The sequence below is a fragment of the Sander lucioperca genome, chromosome 10 (genome assembly GCF_008315115.2).
Source record: "Sander lucioperca isolate FBNREF2018 chromosome 10, SLUC_FBN_1.2, whole genome shotgun sequence".
NCBI lineage: Eukaryota > Metazoa > Chordata > Actinopteri > Perciformes > Percidae > Sander > Sander lucioperca.
The window spans coordinates 11,904,922-11,930,953 of NC_050182.1; the positions used below are offsets into that span (position 1 = coordinate 11,904,922).

At 41.6% G+C, this 26,032-nt stretch overlaps 1 protein-coding gene across 1 annotated transcript in view; it reads left to right on the plus strand.

Annotated features, from left to right (window-relative positions):
- agmo (alkylglycerol monooxygenase) overlaps positions 1-26,032 on the plus strand; it is a 67,795-nt gene that overhangs the window by 21,707 nt on the left and 20,056 nt on the right. Inside the window, exons 4-11 of the mRNA XM_031279536.2 lie at positions 2,057-2,160; positions 6,605-6,700; positions 9,723-9,789; positions 10,107-10,172; positions 13,004-13,083; positions 13,498-13,632; positions 17,211-17,327; positions 21,759-21,841. Of these exons, the coding sequence (XP_031135396.1) occupies positions 2,057-2,160; positions 6,605-6,700; positions 9,723-9,789; positions 10,107-10,172; positions 13,004-13,083; positions 13,498-13,632; positions 17,211-17,327; positions 21,759-21,841 (748 nt within the window). The remainder of the gene's footprint in view (positions 1-2,056; positions 2,161-6,604; positions 6,701-9,722; positions 9,790-10,106; positions 10,173-13,003; positions 13,084-13,497; positions 13,633-17,210; positions 17,328-21,758; positions 21,842-26,032) is intronic.

Consider the following 26,032-nt stretch of genomic DNA (forward strand, 5'->3'; position numbering starts at 1 on the left):
AGCCTAGCGGTTTCTACTTCCTATCAATGACATGAAGCATCAATCTTAGCCGCCCTTAGTCCTGGAGCCTGCCAAGCACGATTCCAGTGAGAAGAAAAAAAGCAAAAGACTCAGGCTGTTGGAATTAAACAAAGGGTGGATTATCCCCGCAATATGTCTCTTAGCAGGACAGTTCATCTCTGAATCCCCCATGGTTCAGAGCGGAAGAGACGTCATAATTTTAGTGCCTGACTGCTGCAGATGCAGTCAGTCTTCTTTTGTTTTTACTCCTCTCCTCTCACACTCATGCCTTGTCTGCAGACCCTGTCGCTTCAATTTCCCCTCAATCTATTACTTATTATTTGACACTGGATGTGACTTCCAAAAGCATTCCCTGTGACATTTATTCTCTCACACCCGCTGAAACCCAGCAATAACCCCGTTAAATAAGCTAGGTGTGGAGTATATCTTTGGAGCAGTAGTTTGCTCTTGGAGTTCCTCGGGGTTTCCCCCAAACACTTGAGGAAGTCCACCTCAGTTTCACTGATTGGAAACGTGTCCGGACAGATCGTGGTGCTCCTCTGCTGCTCACACTGCACACCTTCAGTTCTCAGCATTGTGTTTGTTCAGGTGCAGTGGACCATAGGCCCATCGGGTTTGTCGACTGCCTGGCTCGATACAGTTCACAAGTTTATTAAACGGCAAGAGAGGAGGAGTTTGAGATGGGGCTTTTGAATGTGTGTGTGTGTGTGTGTGTGTGTGTGTGTGTGTGTGTGTGTGTGTGTGTGCGTGTGCGTGCTAGCCTGACTCCATCCAAAGGTGACAAAATCAGCTAATTTGCAGCTCTCAAACTCACTAATTAATCAATAGTAAACCTTGTTTTTTTCCGTAAAATGTAAAAACGACAATTCGCTGTCTTACAGGAGGTTATTGGCACTTGCCAATCAACCAGTGGATAGTCGAGGAAGTAACAGAACTGGGCCAAGAAATAATCTGGCACATAACCCCCTGCAAATTTTTACTCTTGTGTTTTTGTACTTATTGAACAAACACGATGCAACATGTTTTGTTTTTTTTTACTTTTGGACAGAGCCAGGCTGACTGTTTCCTAATGTTTTCAGTCTTTATGCTAAGCTAAGCTAACCGACTGGTGGCTGTAGCTAACATGATCTCCTTCAGAAAGCGAATAAGCAAACTTCCCAAAACTTCTCCTCTAAAGCAAAAGGCACTTGGGATGATAAAAACCTCATCATCAAGCTAACACACACATTCATGCATGCCATGTGTAATAATATAAGTTTAATTGCTTGATAATTGACCCCTTAATCACAAATCCCATCACGCATCAAGGCTGCTTCATAAAACTTAAGCCTCATTTAATAACTTGGGCTGTTTTTATTATAACAAATACATCACTATACATAGTGTATATGGAGCTTTGTGGTTCTGCAATATTTGAAGGTTACTGTTCTCTCTTGTACGGCTGCAGAGGCCAAAGTGGACGGGAGGTGCCAAAAAGCACAGACTAGACGGGGTGGTCCGGAAACAGCCCGAGATCCAGTGAAACTTAACAAGCATGTTCCCTTTGGATGTTAAAATGAAGTGTAACACAGATATTAATGTAGCAAGTATCACAACACAGCAGAGGAATGTAAACTGGAGCACTGGGACATCAGGTTGGACGCTAACCAGCTGCAGCCGAATACCCCCTCCGTCATAACAGCCCCCTCCCCCTCCTCCTCGTCCAATGGCCAGCTACACTCAAGCCTCAGTTTTTCATCACGGCTGGCCAGGAGCGGGACCCAAATAATTCCTTCTGGGGATGAAAGTATCTAGTTACTCATGTGGGGAGGTTGATTTTTGAGATAAATCACTTGTGGTGATGTAAAAGCAGCTGAATGTGTGTGAGGGTTCAAGGCCAGTATATATTGTATATGAACAGTTACATGACTGCTGTTAGATCTGCAACACATTAATAAGTAGGTGAATGAAGTGATAACCTCATATGAGATTTGGACTTGTGGACTCCACAGACCTTTATGTTTTTTTTTAATGTGTGTGTGTGATTTTTCTCCAGAGGTGTCCATCCTTTGGGCTGCTCACCAGGTTCACCACAGTTCAGAGTACTATAACCTCACTACCGCCCTCAGACAGTCCGTCACGCAGCAGTTCACATCATGGGTAAGATATTATTCATTCTCTTAAATGATAAGTCTGTTGACATACTAATGAGAATAATTTGTAAATTACTCCTACTACCAAGTGTTGTGTCAGTGTAGCCAAAGACACACACACATACATCTTATTCCTCTGTGCCTAATGCCGGGTTCAGATTACACAATAGCCCGATAATAGCCCAACCCGACAGACGTCTAAGTCAGAAACGAAAATGGACGAACAATTAAATTCAATTTTTCAATTTAATTCAAGACCCAACAATTTCCCTAAGAGCATGCATCATAGTTGACGACTTAACTAGTATGACAAATTCCACAACATGTCCTCTGACTTTGTCCAAAAGGGTCAGACGCCATTGTTTGTTTACATTCTTGTTCCCACAAATCTTTCCCTAGCAACTCCTTCCCATTGACGTCAAGCTATGATTGGTCAGAGACCAACGTGTAGTCTGTCATGTCTCTTGGCTGAGTCACGCCAAGAATTTATCACCGTCCTCGTCTTATCTAACACAGTGACCATCTTAACAGACCAAAATACTGTGTAGTCTGAACCCAAAGGCATTAAAGCGCCATTGTTGTCCAAAAACTATTGAATGCACTATTAAGTTAACACAGTAAACATTAATATACAGTCTATATAAAATGCTGAATGTAGGGAAAGTCAATATACAGTTAGTGTAAATAGTGGTCTAGTTAGAGATGTAAGTCAGTAATAACACAGTAAACATGAATATACAGTCTATATAAAATGCTAAATGTAGTGAAGAGTCGATATACAGTTAGTGCAAATAGTGGTCTAGGTGCTAATGTGGTTCAGGAATAACACAATAAGCATGAATAAATATAGAAAGAGTCAATGAAAAATATGAAATGACATGCTATATAAAATGCTGAAATGTGGTCGATATACAGTTAGTGCAGAATTGTGGACTAGATAGAGATGTAGAGTGTACTAAAATTGTGTTAAGGTGCTAAGGTGGGAATAAAAGAAATAAACAGAAAAAAACAGTTGAGCATATCGGGGCAGAAGAGAGAGAGATGAATATGATAGCGTTGAAAATGTGCATTAGTGCAAATATGCAATTGGGCGTGACAAGGATAACGGGGTAAGGGTGTGCTAAACAGTGGGTGAAAGATGGATGAAGGAATAACCGCACGTGCAGTGAACAGACAGGAGCTCAGACAGACGTGATTTGAAGGCAGTTAGTGGGATAAGGGTTTTAAGTTTCAGGGTTTTTTGTAGTACGTTCCAGTCATATGCAGCTGAGAAATGGAAGGAGTGGCGGCCAAAGGAGGTGCTGGCTTTTGGGGTGACCAAGGAGACGTAACTGCTTGAGTGAAGGCTGCGGGTGGATGAGGCTATTGTGACCAGTGAGCTTAGGTACACCGGGACCTTGCCTAGTAAGGAATTGTAAATGAGTTGGTACCAGTGAGTTAAGCGTTGAGTGTGTAACGAGGGCCAGCCAATTAAAGCATAGAGGTGGCAGTGGTGGGTGTTAAAAGGGGCTCTGCTCACAAAACGTATGGCACTGTGATAGAGAACATCCAGTTTTTGCAAGAGAGAGTTTGAGGCAGTTCTGACATCACTGAAATCGAGGGTTGGTAAAATTGTCATTTTCACCAAGGCGAGTTTGGCTGCATGAGTGAAGGAGGCCTTGTTGCGGAATAGAAAACCGATCCTAGACTTAACTTTAGATTGAAGGTAGTTTATGTGTTGCTGGAAGGAGAGGGAACTGTCTAACCAGACACCTAAGTCTTTGTACACCGCCACATTTTCTAATTCCAACCCATCGAGCGTGGTAATATTAATCGGATAGGTAGGGGTGGGCAATGAACGATTGAAAAGCATGAACTTGGTTTTGCCAGTGTTTAATAGTAATTGGAGGTTTCGGAAGGAGTGCTGGATGGCATTGAAGCTCTCCTGAAGGTTTGACAGCACAGTCTCCAATGAGGGGCCAGATGTATATAGAATGGTGTCGTCTGCATATAGGTGGGTTTGAGAGTTCCCGACAGAAAGAGCCACATCATTGATGTATATGGAGAAAAGAGTCGGCCCGAGAATCGAACCTTGTGGTACCCCAATAGTGACATCCATAGGACCAGACAGCATGCCTTCAGATTTAACGCACTGGACCCTATCAGAAAAATTGTTGTTGAACCACGCGAAGCAGTCATGAGAGAACCCAAGGTAGAGTCTGTCGATAAGAATACGATGATTAACCGAGTCAAAAGCCTTGGACAGATTGATATAGACGGCTGCACTGTAATGTTTTTGTCGAAGGCTGCTGTGATGTCGTTTATGACCTTGAGGGTGGTTGTGGTACAGCCGTGACCTGCACAGAAGCCAGATTGTGTAGCGGAGAGGACGTTGTGGGAATCGAGGTGGTTGGTAATCTGTTCATTGACCAGGCATTCGAAGACTTTCGCAAGGCAGGTTAAGATGGAAATGGGTTTATAGCAGTTTGGGTCAAGGGCGTCTCCCCCTTTTGAAGAGAGGGATGACTGCGACGGATTTCCAATCTCCAGGGATTTCTGAAGTTGTGAGAGACAGGTTAAAGAGGTTGGTAATAGGGGAAGTACTAATACAGATAATTTTAGGAAGTTGGAGTCCAGATTGTCAACCCCAGATTTGTATGGGTCCAGATTTTGCAGCTCTCTCAGCACGTCAGCTGTCATGATTGGGGTGAAGGAAAAGTGTGGTGGGGGGGTGTGGACGTGTAGCTGCAGGGGATGTGGGGCAGCTTGTTTGGAGGCCGGCCACCAGATGGAAAGCATGACCGGCTTCAGCGAAATGTTTGTTGAAGTTCTCTATTATCATAAACTTGTCGGTGGTGATAGTGTTACCTAATTTCAGGGCCGTGGGTAGCTGGGAGGAGGAGTTCTTGTTCTCCATTGTTTTTATAGTGTCCCAGAACTTTTTTGAATTGGAGCTACAGGAAACAAATTTCAATTTAAAGAAGCAAGCTTTAGCTTCCCAAACTGCCTGAGTGTACCGGTTTCTTGCTTCTTTGAAGACTTGCATGTTACGGGGGTTGCTCGAGGCTAGTGCTGTGCGCCACAAGATGTTTTTATGTAGGTTGAGGGCGGTCAGCTCCGGTGTAAACCAGGGGCTGTATCTGTTCTTGATTCTAAACTTTTTAAATAGGGCATGTTTATTTAGGATAGCAAGGAAATCAGTTTTGAATGATAACCAGGCATCCGTCACTGTTGGGATGAGGTTAATGCTCTCCCAGTCAACAAGGTTCAGGTCGGACAGAAAGTCTTGTTCGCAGAAGTGTTTTAGACAACGTTTGACAGAGATAAGATATGGGTGTTTGACCGCGGACCCGTTACGGGTACATGCAATCAGACAATAATCACTGATATCCTGGTCAAAACAGCTGGGGTGTATTTAGAGGGCAGGTTGGTCAGTACAATGTCTATGAGGGTAGCTTTGCTTACTGATTTGGGGTTGTATCTCGTGTAGGTTCAGTTATAATTTGTGTGAGGTTGAGGGCATCGAGTTTAGCAAGTATAGAAGCTGGGGTGTTAAGCATATCTAGGTTTAAGTCACCTAACATAAAAAATTCTGCGGTAAGATGGGGGGCAATTAGTTCGCAAATGGTATTCAGGGCACAGCTTGGGGCTGAGGGGGGTCTGTAACAAGCAGCGACAGTTATAGCCTTATGTCGGGAGAGCTGGATTTTTTAAACTAGAATTTCTAATTGTTTGGGTACAGACCTGGATAGGATGACAGAGCTTTGTAAGCTCTCTCTACAGTATATTGCCACACCTCCCCCTTTAGCAGTTCTATCTTGATGGAAAATTTTGTAGTTTGGGATTATAATTTCTGAATTTTTGGTTGATTTCCTGAGCCATGATTCGGACTCAGCTAGAATGTCAGGGTTGGCTGCATGAGCAAGGGATGTGAAAGAATCGAGTTTAGGAAGCAGACTTCTGATATTAAGGTGCAAGAAACCAAGACATTTGCGATTGCAGAAATCAGTGAATGAAAGCACCTGGGGGGTAGGAGTAGGGCCCGGATTAGGCTCTATGTCTCCTGAGGAGCAGAGGAGAAGAAGGATGAGTATGTGACCCATACCTTTCATGACTGGCCGTTTAGTCTGACTAGTGGAGTGAAGTAACGTTATTGGCATATGGTCGTGGTAAAGAAAATAAAGGGCCGCATATGAAGCCAGGGGAATGACGGGAAGAGTGGTTAGTGAGGGTAAGCCAAGGTATTTTGTGACAGAGAAAGGAGATTGAATCACTATACAGAATAGGTAACAACAGAAAGTCTCGGAAGTTATATGCAGTGAGATGGTGTGGTTAGCATTTTTATAATGCAAGGAGTTAAGGAGTCTACACGGGATGAAAACAAAGGAGGTGAACAAAAACAACAGGACACAAGTCATGCTAAATATGGCGCTAACAAGCTGACAATGGTAGTACTTCTCTCCTCTCCTCAGATTTTCTACCTGCCCATGGCTCTGGTTGCACCCCCCTCGATCTTTGCCGTTCACATACAGTTAAACTTCCTCTACCAGTTCTGGATCCACACTGAGGTAAATATTTAACCACATGTTATAGATTCTGCAGTCTGTTTGTTGTTGTGGAACACACTGAAACAGTGACTGGATCCTTAAAAGAGTAAACAAGGGTCAATGTTGGAGGGTGTAGGACGATAATGGTTTATGTGTTAAAAACATTTGATTTGTTGGACCCATGCAGTTAAACTGTCCCCTAATAAACAACTACCATAATTCATTAACAGACACATTGCATTGTGTATTTGAGTGAAACGCTGACTTTTTACCTGCATATGGAGTGTCAGGAAAAGGTTACGATAATGTGCAAAAAATTAGCAGTTACAGCTTCTCAAGTGTGTGGATTTTCTTGATTTTCTCAATTTTGCTTATCCTTTTTAAATTTGAATACATTTGCTCTTTTTTTTGACAAATTAAGACATTGTTTATGGCTCGAGTAACTTGTGGGCATTTGCATGCGTTTGACATTTTTCATGCATCTCTTTAAACACTAATCTAAAAAAAAAAAAATCTAAAGAATAAAGAAAATACTTGTCACTTGGAGCTATTTAAATATGTAAATATATTGTATAATCAGTCAACATGTAGCACATGTAGCTGTGTATGAATCTACTCTTCCATTCGCTGTTGCTGTGCAAAGTTAAAAGGGTAATCTGACTGAAGAAAAGTCTGTAAAGTTATCTTTCTCTCTGTGCCAATACTAATCTGTCTGCTAAGTCGAGCCTTTGTGGACTCAGTGTTGCAGTGGAACCTGTATTCAATAAAAAATAATGAGATTTTATGAAATATTCCAAACAGAAGCATGCCCACTCGCTCTGCCTTTAAAAAGACTGTGAGTATCACTTTTACAATCCCCACAATCTTTAGAGGGAATGAATGGATTTGGAACGCCTTCCATATTTTAGTGCACTATTAGTGATCGTAATAGTCACAATTTTCTGAAGGGATGTAATTTATGCCTCCTTTATGGGCTTTTTTTGATGTCATGTAATTTATTGGCACGCTATTTGCTGCGCCGCTCCAGCCTCAGAGCCAGAGTGAAGTGGTGGAGACCCTTTTCATTCAAGATAAAACTCTCACGCTCGGCTGCCAGACGCAGCCATTACGTGGAAATAATGAATCACACTGAGAAATTCTGTCCAGCCGTGCACATTTCTCCAGACTGAGAGGTCTGTCATATCAAACATTAAAATATCTTAGAGTTGAAGCCCAAAAAGAAACATGAACTGTGTGAAATATGCTCCGTGTGACCTCTGTAATCTTTAATGACTTCACTGTTGCATCTGTTTGATATCTAAAAGAGAAAATAATTTTACAGTTGATAGTTTTATGCACAAAATGTACTCATGATGAAGTTAACTGCATCTATGTTTATATCAGACTAGAGGTGCATGTTTTCTGTATGTGTGTGTTAATTGGTTTAACATTATCAGAACTGTTAACATCTCTGCTCTTGGCACTTTTTCCTCATCCTACCAGTCCATGCATACTGTATTTTGTTAAACAATTGAACTCGTTTGAGCCCTAAAATCAGGGAATCAAACAAGAATATGAATATTTAGAAATGTATGAAGGAGATTTTGACAGCTCACTTTTTGACACCTATGAACTAAAGTGATTTAACTGAAACCATGAAACAATTCAATTCAATTTTTCAATTTAATTCAACACCCAACAATTTTCCTAAGAGCATACATTTGGGGCAACAGAACACAAGGAAAAACAGGCTTAAAAGGCTCCTTTTAACAGGCAGAAAACTCTTGTTGGGCTGCCATCTGACACAACCGGTTGGGGGGAGAGAGAGAGATACCTAACTACAATCAATACAGAAATATGACTCATAATAATTTTAGCAGTAGTTAAAATGAAAAGACATGATGAACAGTAGCAATTAGAGTAACAGTGAAGATAATAGAACTATGACTAATAATAATAATATTAGTAGTAGCTGTTGGTGGCGAGCCATGTGCAACCACAATCTAGTACAAGTGTCCCAGTAAAATAAGTGCCCCAGAATGCATCCTTTCAACGGTTATCCATGGTAATCTTTGCTTCTTCTTTTTTGTCTCAGAAGGTTGGTCAGTCTAACTTTGATACAAAACAAGATATGATCTGAAATGATAATCGATCAACTGGTCTGACTCACAGGATGTAGGCTGCCTATTCAAGACGAAATTCTCCTCCACTATTTTGCAAGGGCACCATCACAGCATCCTGGGCTCAGGGCAGCCCAAGACAATTGTGATTGGTTGAAAGAAATACAACCGACCCAAAAAAAAAAAAAAAAAAAAAAGGTTCCCTTAATTTAATTATGATGCTTTCAGCCAGACCTTTCTCTAGCACTGGCACAGCGCTTAAACAACGCGTGGAGACAGGTCTTGCTATGCGAGACTATCGATCAATAGACATTAAATCGTTAACTAATTTTGGATTGTAACTATTGATTAATCACTTAAGTGATTTTCAAGCAAAAATCCCAAACATCTGATGGTTCCAGATTCTCTAATGTGAGGATTTGCTGCTTTTTTTCAATCGTATATTAAAGTAAACTAATTGCATTTGGGCTTTGGGCTATTGGTCATACAAATAAAGTAATTTGAAGAAATCATCTTGGAGTCTAGAAATTGTGATAGGAATTTTGAGCCATGTCAGTCGGTCGCTCCACCACTTTGTTCCAGCTGGAAATATCTCAACAACTATTGGATGAATAAATGATGATTTTATGCAGACATTCAAGGTGCCTGGCCAAGATCCCCTGACTTTTTGCATGGTACGACCATCAAGTCAGAAATGTTTCCTTCTCCAACATTTTTTCCAAGTAAAAAAAAAAATTTAATAACACATTTACACCTCCCAGAGGATGAATCTTTTCCATTTTGGACACATGGTCTTTCATCTTGTACTACCACCAGGCCAAAATGTCAATTCTGCACACATTATATCTCATAATCTATAAATCAGGTTGTGATAAGATTTACTGAACACATTCTCTATGTGAAGTATAAATGTCAATGTATTGCATTGTATTATTCTATTCCAGCTGATCAGAGACCTTGGACCTTTGGAGTGGGTCTTTAACACCCCAAAACATCACAGAGTTCATCACGGTAAAACAAGCTTTATTCTATAAAGAAGACTGACAATCTAATGTTCTTATTTTATTAAGTTTTACGGATATTTGTTTTTGCCATGTGTGAAACTTTACATCAACATGTCCAGCAAGAGCAAAATCAAACATGTGATAAACGGTCGTGTCTGATTATATTTAAGTTTAATTTTGTCTGCTCAGGTTATTTATGTGCAGATTAGTTAGAGATAATGCAATGAAAAGGGCATCCGGGGTCAGAGATGTTTTTTTCTTTCTTTTTTTTTTAAAGAGTTTAAATAATTTCTACGGTCATCTCACAAAATATTATTCCAACAGGGAGGAATATTTACTGCATTGACAAGAATTACGGAGGAATTCTCATCATATGGGACCGATTATTCGGTAAGCTAAAAGTTTCAATGCCTCCTTTTAGTCACTGCTAGCTATAGCTAAAGAACTGTGCTTATATTGGTGTATGACAATGTTCTTTACATGGCATTAGATCAGTGAGTTAGCACTGGCCAGATCAACACCAATAGTATCGCTGCTGCTGCTGCTGCTACTATTGATCTGACTCTTTACTGTATGAATATCACTATTTTGTAAAAACATACGCTGCCTCCCTCTTCTTTGTTTTGCATAAAATAACTTTTCCTTTAATTGAATTAACTAATCTAGTAGTACCATTTACTACTGTCATAGTAGAAGTACTAAACACTTTGAACTGTGCTCACATGTAGCCACACATAACGCCAAAGTTATGTATTAAAGGGACTATATGTAACTTTTAAATGTTTCTGAAACTGTGTAATTTTTTCATCTGATGATCATAAATGACCTGTAACAGCAAACGAGACTTAACAGTGAAAAGAACGCTATTGTATTTTAATGTTATTTTAGAAGTTATTGTTGTTGTAGTTATGGCTGATACTGGGGCAGGACCATCACAGTGAAGAAGGAAATTAATGAAGAACAGCTAAAAGGGAAAGTGAAAGACGACGGTCAAAACCCGAGTCACACTCAGTCGGGCTTTCAACAGATGGAGACAATTGCGGGATTGTAAATGATTCAAAACCGACCCTGAATTAGCCCTCAGGTAGGTAATATGTCTATTTCATTCATAAAATAACTTTAGATTGCGCAATGTGGCTGTACGTCGGTAGCCGACATTAAATTACGTCTCCCTTCCATTTAGCGCGGACGTGTTAATCCTTTTAGTCCGTGTTTGTGTTGGCTTACTATTGTCTTTCCCTCGTCCCCCTGTACTTGCGTAAAGTGTCCTTGGGTTTCTTGAAAAGTGCTATATTAATCTAATTTATTATTACGTTGGTTGCTACAACAAACTATTATTGCTTCAGCTCGTGACACAGTGACAGTGATAACTTTACCCGGTTTAGCTCACGATACATCCAGGTGACCGATGTATCTGTAACGTATTCTGTTATTGTAAATTAATGATTTTCTGTCTGAGCAAAACATTCATTGCAACTATATGACCTCCCGGTAGCACTAACTCAGGCTATGTTTAGACGGAAACGATCTAAACGCAAAAGTGGCGTTATGTTCTCACTTTTTATTCCGCGTTTAGACGAGCGTTTTGGGGGGGAAATCTGCGTGCATATGTTGACGCAAAAGTGTGTGAAATTCGATGTAGTATGCACACCAGACGGCTAGGTGGTAGTGTGAAGCACTGCCACACAACACCACCAAGTCCGCGCGCCTGCGTAGAACCTTCATTCTACTTATCTCCCTAGTAGCGCGAAACCAAAACATGGCCAAGCAAACAACAAAAGCTGACAATTTTGTCTGGACAGAGGTGGCACAACAGGGCGTGGACTGGGAGTCCTGCCAGTCAAGATATATAGACATATGGACCAAATTTCTTCAGCAGTATCCTGTACCTGGAGGGATGTCATATCCACACGAGAAAGATGCTATCTGTAAAAGTCAGATATCATCAAAGCTGAAAGCCATCAAGTATAGGCAGGCTGTGGATAGGCTACCTAACAGCAGAGTGGCCATGGGCAAGTAATCGCTCGAAATTTTGATTTATGTAATGAAATATGGGGTGCCACCCTGAGCAGATCGGAACAGACTTTTGCGTTTTACCCTTTTAGACGGGAACACGATATTGCCATCGCCATCTAAAAAAAAGGCACATTTGATAACATATATGTATATATACCCGCGAGCGTTGTCGTGTAAACAGGGCCTCAGTAATCTACAGTGGGTAATACAGCACCGTAAAGGAAAGACCTTTACGACAGCAGGTGTTGTAAAAACACTACCGCTTCTGTCCAAAGGGGCCGTTAGAATCAACACAAAAAGTTACAAATAGTCACTTTAAGTTGTGCAGTGTAAAAATGTATATTTTTTGTTATTATTGATGTTTTGAATCACCTTTATATTAACTTTAGCATAGAGTGTTCAGTGTGCAAAACATTGATGACTCAAAGAGATATTAGCAGCCTGTGATATCAAAGGGCTCCTTAATTTTACTGGTACAAGTCTCACTCCAAATGTATTTAACAATCTCCTGTGTACAATCAAAGTATTGAAAGATGATCTTAGTTAACAGTTTTGCTGTTTTTATCTGTACTGGTGTCTGTGATGAAGTTGTGGTACAGTATTGCCCATTATAACAACAGAACGAAGGGAAACGTAACTCTATAAACTGTAGGTTTGCCTTTAGTCTTTTTACTCGACTCAGCAATTTTGCACCAAATGTCAGTGAGAGGTAACTGATTAAATTTTGAGGTTTACATTACCCAGAAATCCCTTGGGCTGTTCTCTCTCTCTCTCTCTCTCTCCCTCTCCCTCTCCCTCTCTGTGTGGCTGCAGACCGTTTTAAGATCCCAGAAGCTGTGATCTCAACTTTATAAATGTTCTTTTGTAGCAGGTTTTGTGTTTTACTCCTCAGAATATTCTTTTTGGAGTTTTTATGTCACCAAACGTTGGGCAAATGTATATGCGTTGATTAGCTATAGCCAGATATTTCCCCTCAGGAGTTGGTGGAGACCAAAACAGAGCTAAAAGTAGAGTGAATATTTGACGTATAATTGGCAGGTGGACACAAACAAGACTTCAGGTGAATGATAATGTTACAGAGTGTCGGCTGGATGTGTAAATATGTTGTGTTTACAGCTTGTAATGCTGGACCTAAGTGTCCAAGTTTAAGGTATTTATTCATATTATGTAGTTTTGCAAATAAAAACTGTACATCTCCTTCTCAGGTACCTTTGCTCCAGAGACAGACAAAGTGGTGTACGGCCTGGTGTTCCCTATCGAAACCTTTGAAATCCTCTACGTTCAGGTTGGTCCCATCTTCCATCGATGGTGTGGCCACCGCCATAAGTCTCACCTCCATCCATCGGAGTATAAACACCTTTTTAGTAGATGAGGCGTGAGCTCATGTTCCCCTTTTGCTGGCTGAGTGGCCATTTGGTAACCATAACATTATTACTCTACTCTAAACAAACTGCCCAGCTGAAGTGAAGGAGGCCAACGAAGTGAAATGCCAGGAGGTGGATGTTACGATTATTTTTGCTGACCCCGCTGTTGGCAGAGCACAGCGTGAGCAACGTCCTGTCCAATGAAAGCAGAAACATTTCTATACTCAGGATTAGTTATTGCAGCTTCATTAACATTGATCAGTTAAATGTACTGTAGCGTTTGATTGTTTATTGATGTTTAACTTGTGTTTTTTTCTGTCTTTTTTCTCTTAAAGTTACACTACTATTTGCATTTGTGGAGAAAGTCCAACCCTTTCAATGATGTCAGCGACAAATTGTCAACTTTCTTCAAAGGTCCGAGTTGGAAACCTGGTAAACCTCGGCTAGGTGACCATGTCGACAACCCCAAGGTTAGTAAAAAGAAAATCTGTTGTTTTCATAATTTTATAGGAGGCATATTTTCAGAGCAAGGCCCTCAGGCTTCATTACCCATCATTTTGACACACGGAAAACACAGGCCTAAATGACTCAGAGCATTCCTTATTGAAGGATTCACATACTCTACAAGTTTTACAAGGAACTGCCACATCAAATAAAATCTGCAAAGCCTTTGTAGAGGGAACACAATAAGTTCATTTTCACCGTCATCTTTAAACGCAGTCTGCGGGATTAAAACCGCATGCAGTTGTGTGTGTGTGTGTGTGTGTGTGTGTGTGTGTGTGTGTGTGTGTGTGTGTGTGTGTGTGTGTGTGTGTGTGTGTGTGTGTGTGTGTGCGTGCGCTCAGAAAGAAATACAGGCTCCAGTTGAAGGCCCCGGCGGTTAGCTTTGAAATAGCGCTGATGGTGTCACATATTTAGTTCCCTCATGCTTCACACTTTAAAAAAAAAACTCCCCTTTGCAATTAAATTGGCCCCTTAAACCCAGCGTGGCGATTCTAAACACGGACAGAGCTGGAATTGAACCGAAATATCTTAAAAGGCTTGGTGTAGACGGCTGCTTGTTGATATCTGCTGGTGAGGGAAAGAAAGGAAAGAGAGGGGAGTGAGAGAGGACAGAAGGTTGAAAGTGTTTCAGCTCTTTGAGAATAAGCAGAGCAGCGTGCTGGAATACCTACAGGGCTGGGGATGGGATGCGGGGGCAACCCACATGTGGTGGTTTGGTTCCTCAGGATCCTGGGAAACCCCCTTAAATGAGAGACAGGCATCTATGATTGGTCTGTTTTTTTGTACTTCATTCCCAAAAAGGATGCAGTTTCCAACACAGGGCCCTCAGGTCTAATTACTTATCGTTTAGAAGCAGACAAAAACAGGTCAAATGACTCAGGGTTTTCTTACGAAATTACTCATATATTACTGTGTGTTTGGGTGAAAACGCTACACCCAATAAATACTGGATGACTTTTTAGATGGAACACAACAAACTTAACTTCCAGACCGAAGCAACAAAAGGCCATTTTGTTACGAAGCAAATGAACACATAAGAAGTAGAAAGGATTTGAGAAGAGAGAAAGTTCACCAGAGAAGTTTGAACATGACTTTTATGAGTTCAATTATGGCATTTTTTTTTTTAAAAGGCCCAAAACATTCTCACTGACTCACTTTTGTTTTCAGTTGTTTTTTTCATTTCCATTACTTCCTTTCTCTAACTTCGGCCCTAACATTGTTGTTCTGTTATATAATCTTTCATAATATCAAAGTCCATTCTTCGATACTATTTATGACATTTTGTTCAGCAATGGCAATTCAGCGTAGTTGCATTTTGTAATTGCCTCTCTGTATAGAAGTTTTTTATTGTCACATGGGATTAAAGTTGTGTGTCCAAGCACAGGAGATTCACAGGGTGGCATGCATGCACATGCTGAAAGTGATTTGGAACAGGAAGTGTAGTTTTTGCTTCTTTATTCATCTTTATTAAAACAATGTGACATGATGAATTCTCTCAGCTCACAGTTTATGTGGCTGCGTTGTAAACATATACACCTGTTGCTCTTCTTCTGTTGCATTTCTGACAGAGAGGACACGTCAGGTGTGTTTGCTGCCCACAGCGGTCGATACATGTGTCCTTTCAAACAAAGTTCCTGCGTTATTAAAATGCACAGCCGTCAACCAGGGCTAAAATCTTAAAGGGGAACCATGCAGTTTTTTTTAGCTTAATTTACCTTAACTGAACAGCTTCGGAGTCACTGGAATGGTTATATGACTTTTTTCGAGTTGAATGGTGGTCGTCTCGCTTCCCCCTTGCGCCTGTGAGTGGAAAAACCACCCTTGGGCCGAAAGTTGCATCAGGAAGTAGCGCGTGATATCAGGTCTTGCGATGTAACGAATTGCTTCACGGCACTGCACACATACGCCCATTCAGGAACCGGCTAACAAGGTAGCGATGGAGTTTTTCACACTATCGTCATGGCTTTGTCGGAGGAACAGAGAAAGAGGAAATGGCAGACTGACCGAGTGAGGAGTCAGACACGAGTAAACATCGGAGCTGCAAAATATCTATTCTGAAGCTGTAGCTCTATAGAGAAACCTGCGAGTAAAAAGCAATCATTAGCCATGTTTCCCTTCACATATTTTGATATGTAGATTTAAGTTTTGCATTAGATACGTTGAACTAAAATGGCAAAATTGGATAAAACTTCCTTAATTGCAAAAGCGCAAGCGGTTTTCATGCTCGCTTGAGGTGGTTTTTGCTTTTGTCAAAAAAGAGTTGATGTGCTAAATGGGATATTGAAACGCCACATATCTACATATTTTTGGTTTGGGAGGAAAGTAAACGAATGAGATTACAAATTGGTGTGAGGCTGATTTTTAGTTTATTTAGTGTAACAGGGCACGACTCCCACCAACCTGAGTCAGCTGTAAAACCAAAAGGCCATCTGCTGTGATAGTGTGTGGAAAAAAACTAGTTAACATGCAGAGAAGTTGAAATACTATAATATGTATTTATATGCATTAATGGTCATTAAAGCTATAGTGTGTAGTTTCTGTCACCCTCATGAGGAATTCTAACCCCCAATTTCCACCAGGCGCATCTGCGCTGCGTTCCGGGCACGTCGCGTGCCCCGCGAGCAATCACGGTCATTCAAGTCAATGTTTGATAATCCACCAGAACCAGCCACGGCGCGTCCCAGAAGCGTGCGTGAAGCGGCTCTCCGCTCTGCTAAAGATACGCGCCAGGTCTATTTTCACGCGAGCCACGGGGAGTTTGGACAGCCGGGCAGGAAGTGAAACAGCGAGACTACCCAGTCAGTTTACCAAAACACCCCCCCACCCCCCACCCCCCCAATATCATATACGTATGTCTCCTTTACAACATCGCGGACAACGAGAGATTCATCTTGGAGGTGGGAAAACATAATATCACATCACAGATCACCAGAAAAGAGAAGGCATGGAGTTTAATAGCAGGAGTGCTTGGAGTGGAAGATAGATACTCGCTAAATAAACACGCGATTGTTTTGTAAAATGCTCGTAGAGACAATATAATCTGCGAGTTGGGCAGCAAGACGCTCCGCTTCTGAGACGCTCCCGGTGTGAAATGGAGCATGGCGGATGACGGAACACAACAGCGGCGCAGCCGGAACGCAGCACCGTGGAGAATCGGAGTAAGTAATGACAACAAAACTGTCAGCGCGTCTACATGATATAAGCCTTCTGTGATCGCGCACCGCCCCCACCCCTCCTTCGCGCAGTTACTAGTAGCCAAGGAGGACACGGAGGATTAAAAAACATGATGGACTCTTCAGAAGAGGTCATTATCTTCACTCGAGTTTCTGCGCGGGAAAGTCGCCGGACGACACAATCTTCTGATCAACCATACTGTCAAACTTCTATTATTTTAATAAACATGCGGTTAAACTTGAAGGAGTCGTCGTTATGTAAGCGCAGGCACGCTGTCTGGTGTGAGAATCTGTCCAGAAACTTACTCTCCTGACAACAACAACAAAAATGGGGATCGGGGAATTAAACATGTTTTATTTTCCACGTGCAGGTTACCGGACAGGAAGTGCCTCATGATCCCAGCTGGTCGCCGCCTTTACAAGTTTATGTGGTCACACATTTCCTGCTGGCGCTGGGGACTTACCATGATCTGTTTCAAAACAAGATGGTATGTATGGGTTACATAAGTAAAAACTGTAAGAAGAACAGAGGGTTTGTGTTTTATAAACTTTATTGGAAGGTTTACTGCCTTGCTCAGAAGTACCCTGACAGTCCATCTGAAGGAGGGAAGAGCATTTTACATTCCTATAGGGTTGAAGCTGTTCAATTATGAAGGTCACACGCTGCCTACTGTTATGTTTAGGCTACCGTAATCGCTCATATAATGTACGACAAGGTGGTCCAAGGCTCTTAATTTAAGACTGAGTGCTGCGTGTTTGTTTGCCAACATTATTTCACCCAATTATGCAGTTTGTTGTGGCTGGTCCATGGTCGAGCAGAGTCCTCTACTTAGCCAGCAGGAAAAGACTAGCTCTGTCTAACATCATGACAGAATGACTGATCGGCATTCCCCTTTAGAACAACCTTTGTCTATTATTTTCCACTCCACTAGCCAAAAGACCCCCTTCCTCCGTCAGAAAAAAAGAGAAACAGGTCTCCTCAGCAGTTATCTTTGGAAGCCTTTTTTCCCCACGCATAGTTTTGGTTAGCCAAAAAAGTGCTGTCACGCCCAGCCCCTTCAAACTCCCAAATAAAATGGCTTGTCTTTTTCTGATCGCTACCTCCGTGGTGCTCCTTCAGTTATGGTCCACACACACACACACACACACACACACACACACACACACACACACACACACACCTCCCTACCAGGGTCGAGGGTTCCTCCCTCTCGACGAATGAAACACCAGCTGGTGGTCCAGCAGTGAACACAAACGCCTTAATTGTCGAGTCAACCATTTCCCAACCCAAATAGCCTTCAGGATGCAGCAATCAGGACTTGGAGGGAAAATAACAAAGTGAGCGCTCTGACCCAACAATATATCATGTCACTGTTATGTATTTATACCCACATGTTCGCCAGGCGCTTATTTGGCTTGACAATTGATGATACACTGCTGGGCAATTTATGGGCTCTGCGTTAATTTCGAAGCCATGAAAACATAAAGTGAAGCTACTCTTCAATTACATCATCAGTAGGCCAACGTGTAAGTCTTATTATAGGTTTGCAGTTACGGTTACTATTAGAGGCAGAGAGTGGACAGAGTCCTTAAGTCTTATCTCAAAACAACTTTCCATGAGTGTTTTAGGGTCCTGTCTTGCACCCAGCGCAATTGACTTTGTACACCGACGCATGTATCATTCCTATTTTGCACCCGACGCACAGCTGACTTTTCCCTCCACAGACTCACGTCGGTAAATTAGGGAATGAACTTGCGCTCCCGGTTGCGGTTCAGCAAAAAGAGGAGGCGTGTTCCAGCGCAAACGTTCCCTAGTGCTATTTTTCAGTTTCAGAAAACAATTCCGCCACAGACCAGGAAAAACCTAGTCTAAAGTCAGTGGCGCGTTATTCAGATGCTATTTTAAGGGCGCATGCTTGGCCGTAATGTAGAGTGTGCACACCGCGCATACACTTTGCTTCTCTCATCTCACGGACTCAGCAGTTCCGATTTTTGCAAACCATACATAAATACAAGGAAAAATATGACCTTGTTTTACACAACATTTCCATGAGTCATGGATGTGTTGATGACATAAATGAGGAAATATTAGAGGACTTAAGGAGATGTGATGTTGAACTGCATGTGCCGATGCCACTTAACCCAAATGCCCCACCAGCAGCAGCACGGGAGAGGAGAGACAGAAGAGCTGCATCGTCTATAGTGAGGTAATCTTGGTCTAATGTTAGACTACATTGCAAAAATATCACCATGCATTCATAACCTCGTGATTCAGTGAGCCCAAAACATCGGAAAGTATGTTTTTGTGACATTTCTTTATTTACATTTTGTCAAAAAGAAAAATCAATAGCAAATGTCGGTCTCCTCGGCTGTGAACTGCTCCTGGCGTGCGCCCATGGATGTATTAAGAGCGTGCGCCTAGCAAATCCGCCATTATAATAGCAATCCGCCACGGAACAAGCGCACCTGCTTTTAAAGGGAATGTGAGATAACACTCTGATTGGTTTATTGCACATTACGCCCAAACCGCACATATGACTAATGTAGCTACTTCAGACCAATCCATTTTAGATTTGCGTCGGGTGCAAGAGTCATTTATCCCGCCGGTATAATAGCAACAGCGCCCAAGATCCGCCCACAAAGCTACTTGCGTTTGATACCTGCGTTTCAGATCATTAAAATAGGGCCCTTAGACTTTAGCACGTGTTACGATGTAAGAGCAACAAAAGACCAAACATCTTACATAATATAGCAACTTAGATTAGCTAAATGATGTGCAATTAAAGTGTAATTAGAGCATTTTTATTGGCCTTTGTTTAAGTTATCAACACTAATGTAACCCAACAGCATTTATAGTGCTGGAATAAGTAACTAAGTACATTTCCTTACTCTACTCCACTATACTTCACAGGAAAATATTGTACTTGTATCTCTGCTACATTCAGTTTGTAAACTATAGTTACTAGTTAATTTGCAGATTCAGATCAATAATAAAATAAAAATATAAATCACTAAACAAATTATGATGTATTATTACAGGTGAGACAAAACGTTAATAATAATATACATCACTCTGAAATGGGCCATTCAGCATAATAAGTATTTTTACTTTCAGTATTTAATGCAAATACTTTTATCTAAGTGCAATCTTTAATGCAGGTCTTTTTAATGAGGAATGACATGCAGCAAAGGGCTGTAGGTCGGAATCGAACCCGCGGCCTCTGCTATAAGGACTGAGCCTTTGTACATAGGGCGCATGCTCAACCAGGTGAGCTACCCAGGCGCCCCATGCAGGACTTTTACAGCTAGTAAGAGCAGTATTTTCACATTGTGGTATTGCTACTTTTAAGTAGTTCTTCTTCCACCCCTGAGCAGTCGGGGACAGACGCAGCAAAAATTGCACAGATATGTGATTGAATTATGAAATAATCTGAAATAATGCCAAACTTTCTGTGCAGATGAATACACAGATTTACTTTGCATATTATGAATAGTATAGGGTGTGTATTATCTTTGTAACTTACTGTAACATTTCACCACTGGTGTATTTTCCCCAGCAGTAACTTTAACTGTCCAACGAGCCCTCATGAACTTCATCATAATACCGGCTGCAATAATGAGTTAATCTGCTTCGTCTCCAGGGACAACAGAATAACACAACCAGTGTGCTGCCACCAGATGTTAACTTTTATTTCTGTCCTCCGCTGTTATTGCTGCAGTTTGACACTTGATCACGTTAAAAAATAGCACGATGAAAGAAGCACGGAACAACATCCCCCTTCCCCCTTTTGTTTTAAACAACGTTCTGTAAATGTGACTCCACCTGACGACTCGAAGGGATTTGTGGAGGATTTTCTCTCGAGCGTAGCGTCTCTGATAGTCAAAACAATATAATGATCCCGTGACCATGTGCGTCTGGTCCGCTGAGGCCCCTGGGTTATTGAACACAGATAAGTTCACATAATAATTCTGCGCTCGTTACACCTCTGACTAAAAATAACTGTATTTGTAGCCTTTGAACTCTAATGCAGCGATCATACAGCTTTAATACACTCTGACAGTCTTGTTCCTTCACTCTGATAGATGGACCGAGGCCAGAATTTCCCCCCTCCCCTGTTTGATTCACGGAAAACATAATCATATCATCCCTCTATGTTCCCATGTGAGGGCTTATGGATTCCAACTCTTGGATAAACATAAAGACATACGTTTTTATTGCATCCTGTTGATGGGTTGATTTGATGTTTACTATATATGGCCTTCTGGGTCGATACAGTATGGGAGCAGTTAGTGAGATTTGACTGTTAGGCTCTGTATTGAGTGTCGGAGAAATATAAACCTAAGCTGACAGCCCACAGCATCCTCAGGAGACACCGGGCTTCCAGTTGCTGCTATCAGCCAAGTCCGTAGGTTAGAGAACACGAATTAGACTGTACATCACGTTCTGTAATGTTCTGTACGGGTCTGTTTTTTTTGTGTGCATCCCAAATAGCTCTGAAAAGGTCAGCGAGAGTCTGCATGGGATTTCTGCTCCGATGTTGGTTGTTTTGGCTCCATTTAGGGGCTATCGGGATTCAAACTGCAGTCTCTTCTACTGTGGTCAAGTCCGCCTTCAAGACCTATCTGGGATGATTCGAGCATCTACATAAACTAAGCATGTCATTGTAAAGTAAGAGGCAAATTACATTTGCTGCAGGATACTGTAATGTGCCAGTACACTTATTCTGAAGGCCAGACATGTTTTGGTTGGCATTGCCAAGTAAACAGTCCAACAGCCGTGCGGTTTATGACTGCTCTCCCAGTAAGGTCTCCTGTGATCATAACTCAACCAGCCATGATATTAATTTAAGATTTGAATTCTAATGTATTTTTTCCCTGAACAGATTTCTCATGGCATGCGTACGTATCTTGATTCCTAGATGCTGTCACAGTTAACCATTTTGGGGATGGCCGGCTACATTCTGCTCACTCTCACCTCCCTGGGCTTCCTCATCGATCAGAGGTACAGTACTGACGTTTGCTCAAATATTTTGGATATGTAATTAGACAAGACTAAGGGCCCTATTTTAACGATCTAAGAGCACTGCGTGAAGCGCCTGGCGCAGGTGCGTTTAGGGCATGTATGAACCCACTTTTGCTAGTTTAACGGCGGAAAAAGGGTCTGTGCGCCAGGCGCATGGTTCAAAAGGGTTGTACTTAGTGTCTTCATTAATTCAAATGTGTGTTTTGGGCATAACATGCAATAAACCAATCAGAGTGTCATCTCCCATTCCCTTTAAAAGCCAGACGCGTTTGTACCTTGGCACATTGTTATTATGATGGCGGATTTGCTCCTTAATATTTTTATTTTTATTATTATCTTTTGCATGTGTGTGTGCTGCTGTGCGTCCCTGTGTGTGTAACAAGCATAGTGTGCGTGCGCTGTGCACGAGCCTAGGCGCATTTCACTAATGCGCTGTTAAAATAACAATGAAATGCTGCTATTGACTTTAGACCAGGTTTTTGTTGGTCAATGGTGCAATCACTTCCCGCTGCCTCAAGATAGCAATACGCCAAGAATGCACCTGAACACACCTCCCTGTAAGACCAGCACGCCCATGGGCGCACAGATGGGCGCAGGTGCATTTGCTATTTAAACGACGTGGGCGCTGGACGGGAAATTGACAACTGCGTCGGTCTTAACCCTTGTGTTGTCCTTTGGGTCACCGGGACCCGGAGGACAACATAAGGGTTAACTATACTTTTTACGTTTATTTGACGTTTTGTATTGGCCTGGCATTGAGCTTCGGGGTCACCGGGTGGGGGGCAGGGGGACGAATTCACACAATTCTGAATTAGCCTATCACCGCCAAGGAAAGCTCTCTGTGTTTTTCAGCACAGTTGTGGGGTCTGGTATCTGTGGCAACATTCTCGCACTGGCGCACCGAAAGTATGCAGATGCAGCTCATTTGTACTCAGAACAAGCAGTTTATTACCACAACAACATGGTTATATGAGCAGCACACGGAGTACAGTCAACCAGCTTTGCTCACTCACTTAGTTCTTTACAGCGTAGCTGCTTATTCTGGCTTTTTGATTGTTAAAAGGTATGTCAATCTAGCTGTGCTACGACGTTTCATTTCCGGGATTGTTCCAGGCCTGCAGAAAATTTCGCCAGATGTCCCTAATTTTTGTCCGGATGTCCCTCACCTTCCAATTTATTTGTGTTGGCATTCTAAACTCCGGTGGATTTATGAGGACTATGGTTAACTGCTCCTCAGATTTCTGCAGGGTAAATCCAGACAGCTAGCTAGACTATGTGTCCAATCTGAGTTTTCTGTTTCACAACAACAAAAACTTTCAAACATGCCCATGTTCCACCAAATCCAGACTACTGGCACGCTGAGACAAAAAGCAGCCAGAACACGTAAAAGCGCAGGAAGGGAGGTAATCTTAAACTACCTGAGGTAGTGTGGCTAGCATGCTCACAACAGTACCCTACAAGTTGAAAATGAAACTGGCTGAACATTGGAGAGCCACCCATTTTCAAGTGTCAGATGTGAGTTAAATCTGCGCAAAGGAAATGTTGGCAAATACACTGCCCCAGGGGCATGCACTGTCCATGGGCATGCTCCCCTGTAAGAAAATGTTGTCTATTTTAATGTTTAAATGCATCAATCTGGTGCACTTTGAAAAAAAATTCAGAGGTTAGACTTGATTATTCTTATCTATGGGTGGAAATACTGCTGTAGCCTGAACTATTTTGCACTTCAGAATTTTAACCATGCACACACAGGTGGAATAGTTTTTTCTTAATATTTTTGCATTAATGTCACTAGGAAGCATACCAGTAGAAATATATATATTAATATTTGTAAGTGGGATATATATATATATATAAGTAAGTGGGATTGTCTGGAATCTGGCAATATAATAACCATTATGGTGCGATACACTGGCTAAGCAATTTACAAAAATGTCTGTGCTGACATAGTTTACATGAGAATACATTGGCCCAAAGTTGGAGACCATGTAGAAATTTTGTTGCAATTTCAAAACCGGATTCCCCGGGAACCGCTTGTTGTACCGATGCATGTGTTGAGTGAAGAGTTTGGGAGATATTTCACAGAGAGTAATGGGTGTGCAGAGATGTATGCATAATGCAAATATGATAACATTTCATGTAAGTTCAATGTTAATTTTCTCACAAACCATTTGTCACAGCAACTTGCGCTAATATCACTGGAAAGCTTAGATTCTGTTTGAGGTGGTTGTGCCAGACTCAGGCCTTTGGCTGAGTCTCTGTCAGAGGGAGAGCAGGAGACAGTTGTGAAGAAGTTGGTAATTTCATGGCGCAGATTAACACTTTTGCATGCACTATATCCGTGTCACATTCTCATAGGGGCTGAGCCCCCCTAAAGGTCTGATCCTAGAATCGCCCCTGTTGCTACTTCATACTTGTACTCCACTACACCTCAGAGGGAAATGTTGTAATGTTTACTGCACTACATTTATCTGACAGCTTTTGCTTTATTGCTTCACGCTGGGCTTGTTTCTGCAACAGCTCATTGAGTATCAGATACAATTAAAACTATTGAGGAAATATTTTCCTTTGACATTGGTCCAGTATTAAATGAGATCGCTGCAGTCGGAAACGGTGAAACAAGCTACAATGTAAGTTAATAGGACAATTGTCCAGCTTGTATTTACGTTCATAAAAGTGCTCGTTTTGCCACTGACAGGCTCAGATTAATATTTTAAGTGTCCGACAACATTATGGAAAGGATTTCTAAGGAGGTCGATCTTTCTGTTAAAGAGTAAGATCCTTTTTTTAAACATAAAAAGTTTGCGAAATTGCGTTCGCTAAACCTACCAGACTCCATGTAAATAAACAGTAATTTTAGCATCGTAAAATATGGGCACATGCACGTTTAGGGTGCGCGTTTGGTCAATGTTTTCTTTCTTTTATTCCAATTTCGGGTCTGTCAGTCACAGTGAAAACCGGGGACATTTCCGGGGACAGCTCCAGCCGGGGACAGGTCACCGAAATTGGGGACATCTGGTCACCCTAATCTGATGTGACGGCAGCCAAAGTGTACTTTAGGATACAGCTATATGGGTTGTGTTTGAATTAACAAATTACATGTTAGTTCAAATCAGATTTTCTTTTTAAGTGACAGCCCTGCTTTTGGTTCTGAACTGTAGCCTGAAAATATAAAGGCCTACACAACATTTCTCACTATTTTCATTTTATATATTACATGATTGATAGATATTATATATAGAGAGAAAAAAATGTAGTTAGTTAGTTAGTTGCACACACATAAACAATTTTTGAGAGATACAGTATGGATCCATCTCTTTAGGCTTTTAAAGTGCCCATATTATGAAAAAATCACTTTTTCTGGAATTTGGGGTGTTATTTTGTGTCTCTGGTGTTTCCACACGCATACAAACTTTGAAAAAAAAAAAAATCCATGCTTTTTTGAGTGAGATACGGGTTTCTGAATGTGTCCTGCCTTCAGTCTCCAAGTGAGCTGTTCAAAATTGGCAGGGCTTTTTACGTCACTAGCCGAAATGAGGTGGCTAACCGTAGCATGCCAGTGCTAGCATGCTAGCTCGTTCTGAATGGCAAAACACTGCTACAACACACACTAGTTCACCATAATCTACAAAAGAACTACTTACATGTCCCTGTTCTGCAGGTATTCCACGCAAAGTTGGAAGTGTGCCCTCATGTAAAAGAAGTCTCCCGGCTAATCCTGCCTTGTACTCCTGAAGTTGTAGAAACAAACAGCTAGCTAGATGATGTGATCTTACCTAGCTACTGCGCATGTGCGACTGCCAAGAAAGATGTTACAGCAGTGAGAGGTCTCACTCTGTAGCTAAAACAGAGACCTGAACACAGGGTGAAAAGAGGAGCTGCAGCAATGTGCAGTACAACAAGAATATGGTGTTTTTTGAAAATTAAACCATGTAAACCTATTCTGGTACAACCTCAAAATACAATTATGAACCTGAAAATGAGCATAATATGGCCACTTTAAAGATCACGCTCAAATCTATTTGATCTCAATCAGCTCTGGAAATTGAACGTTCCCCTATTAAATTATTATTCCTGTAACGTCATCACAGCAAAAATGGGCCCTAGAGGAGAAGTCCAGGAGGGCGATAAAGGTAGAGGTATCCAGCTGAGATGTTGTTAAGCCTCTGT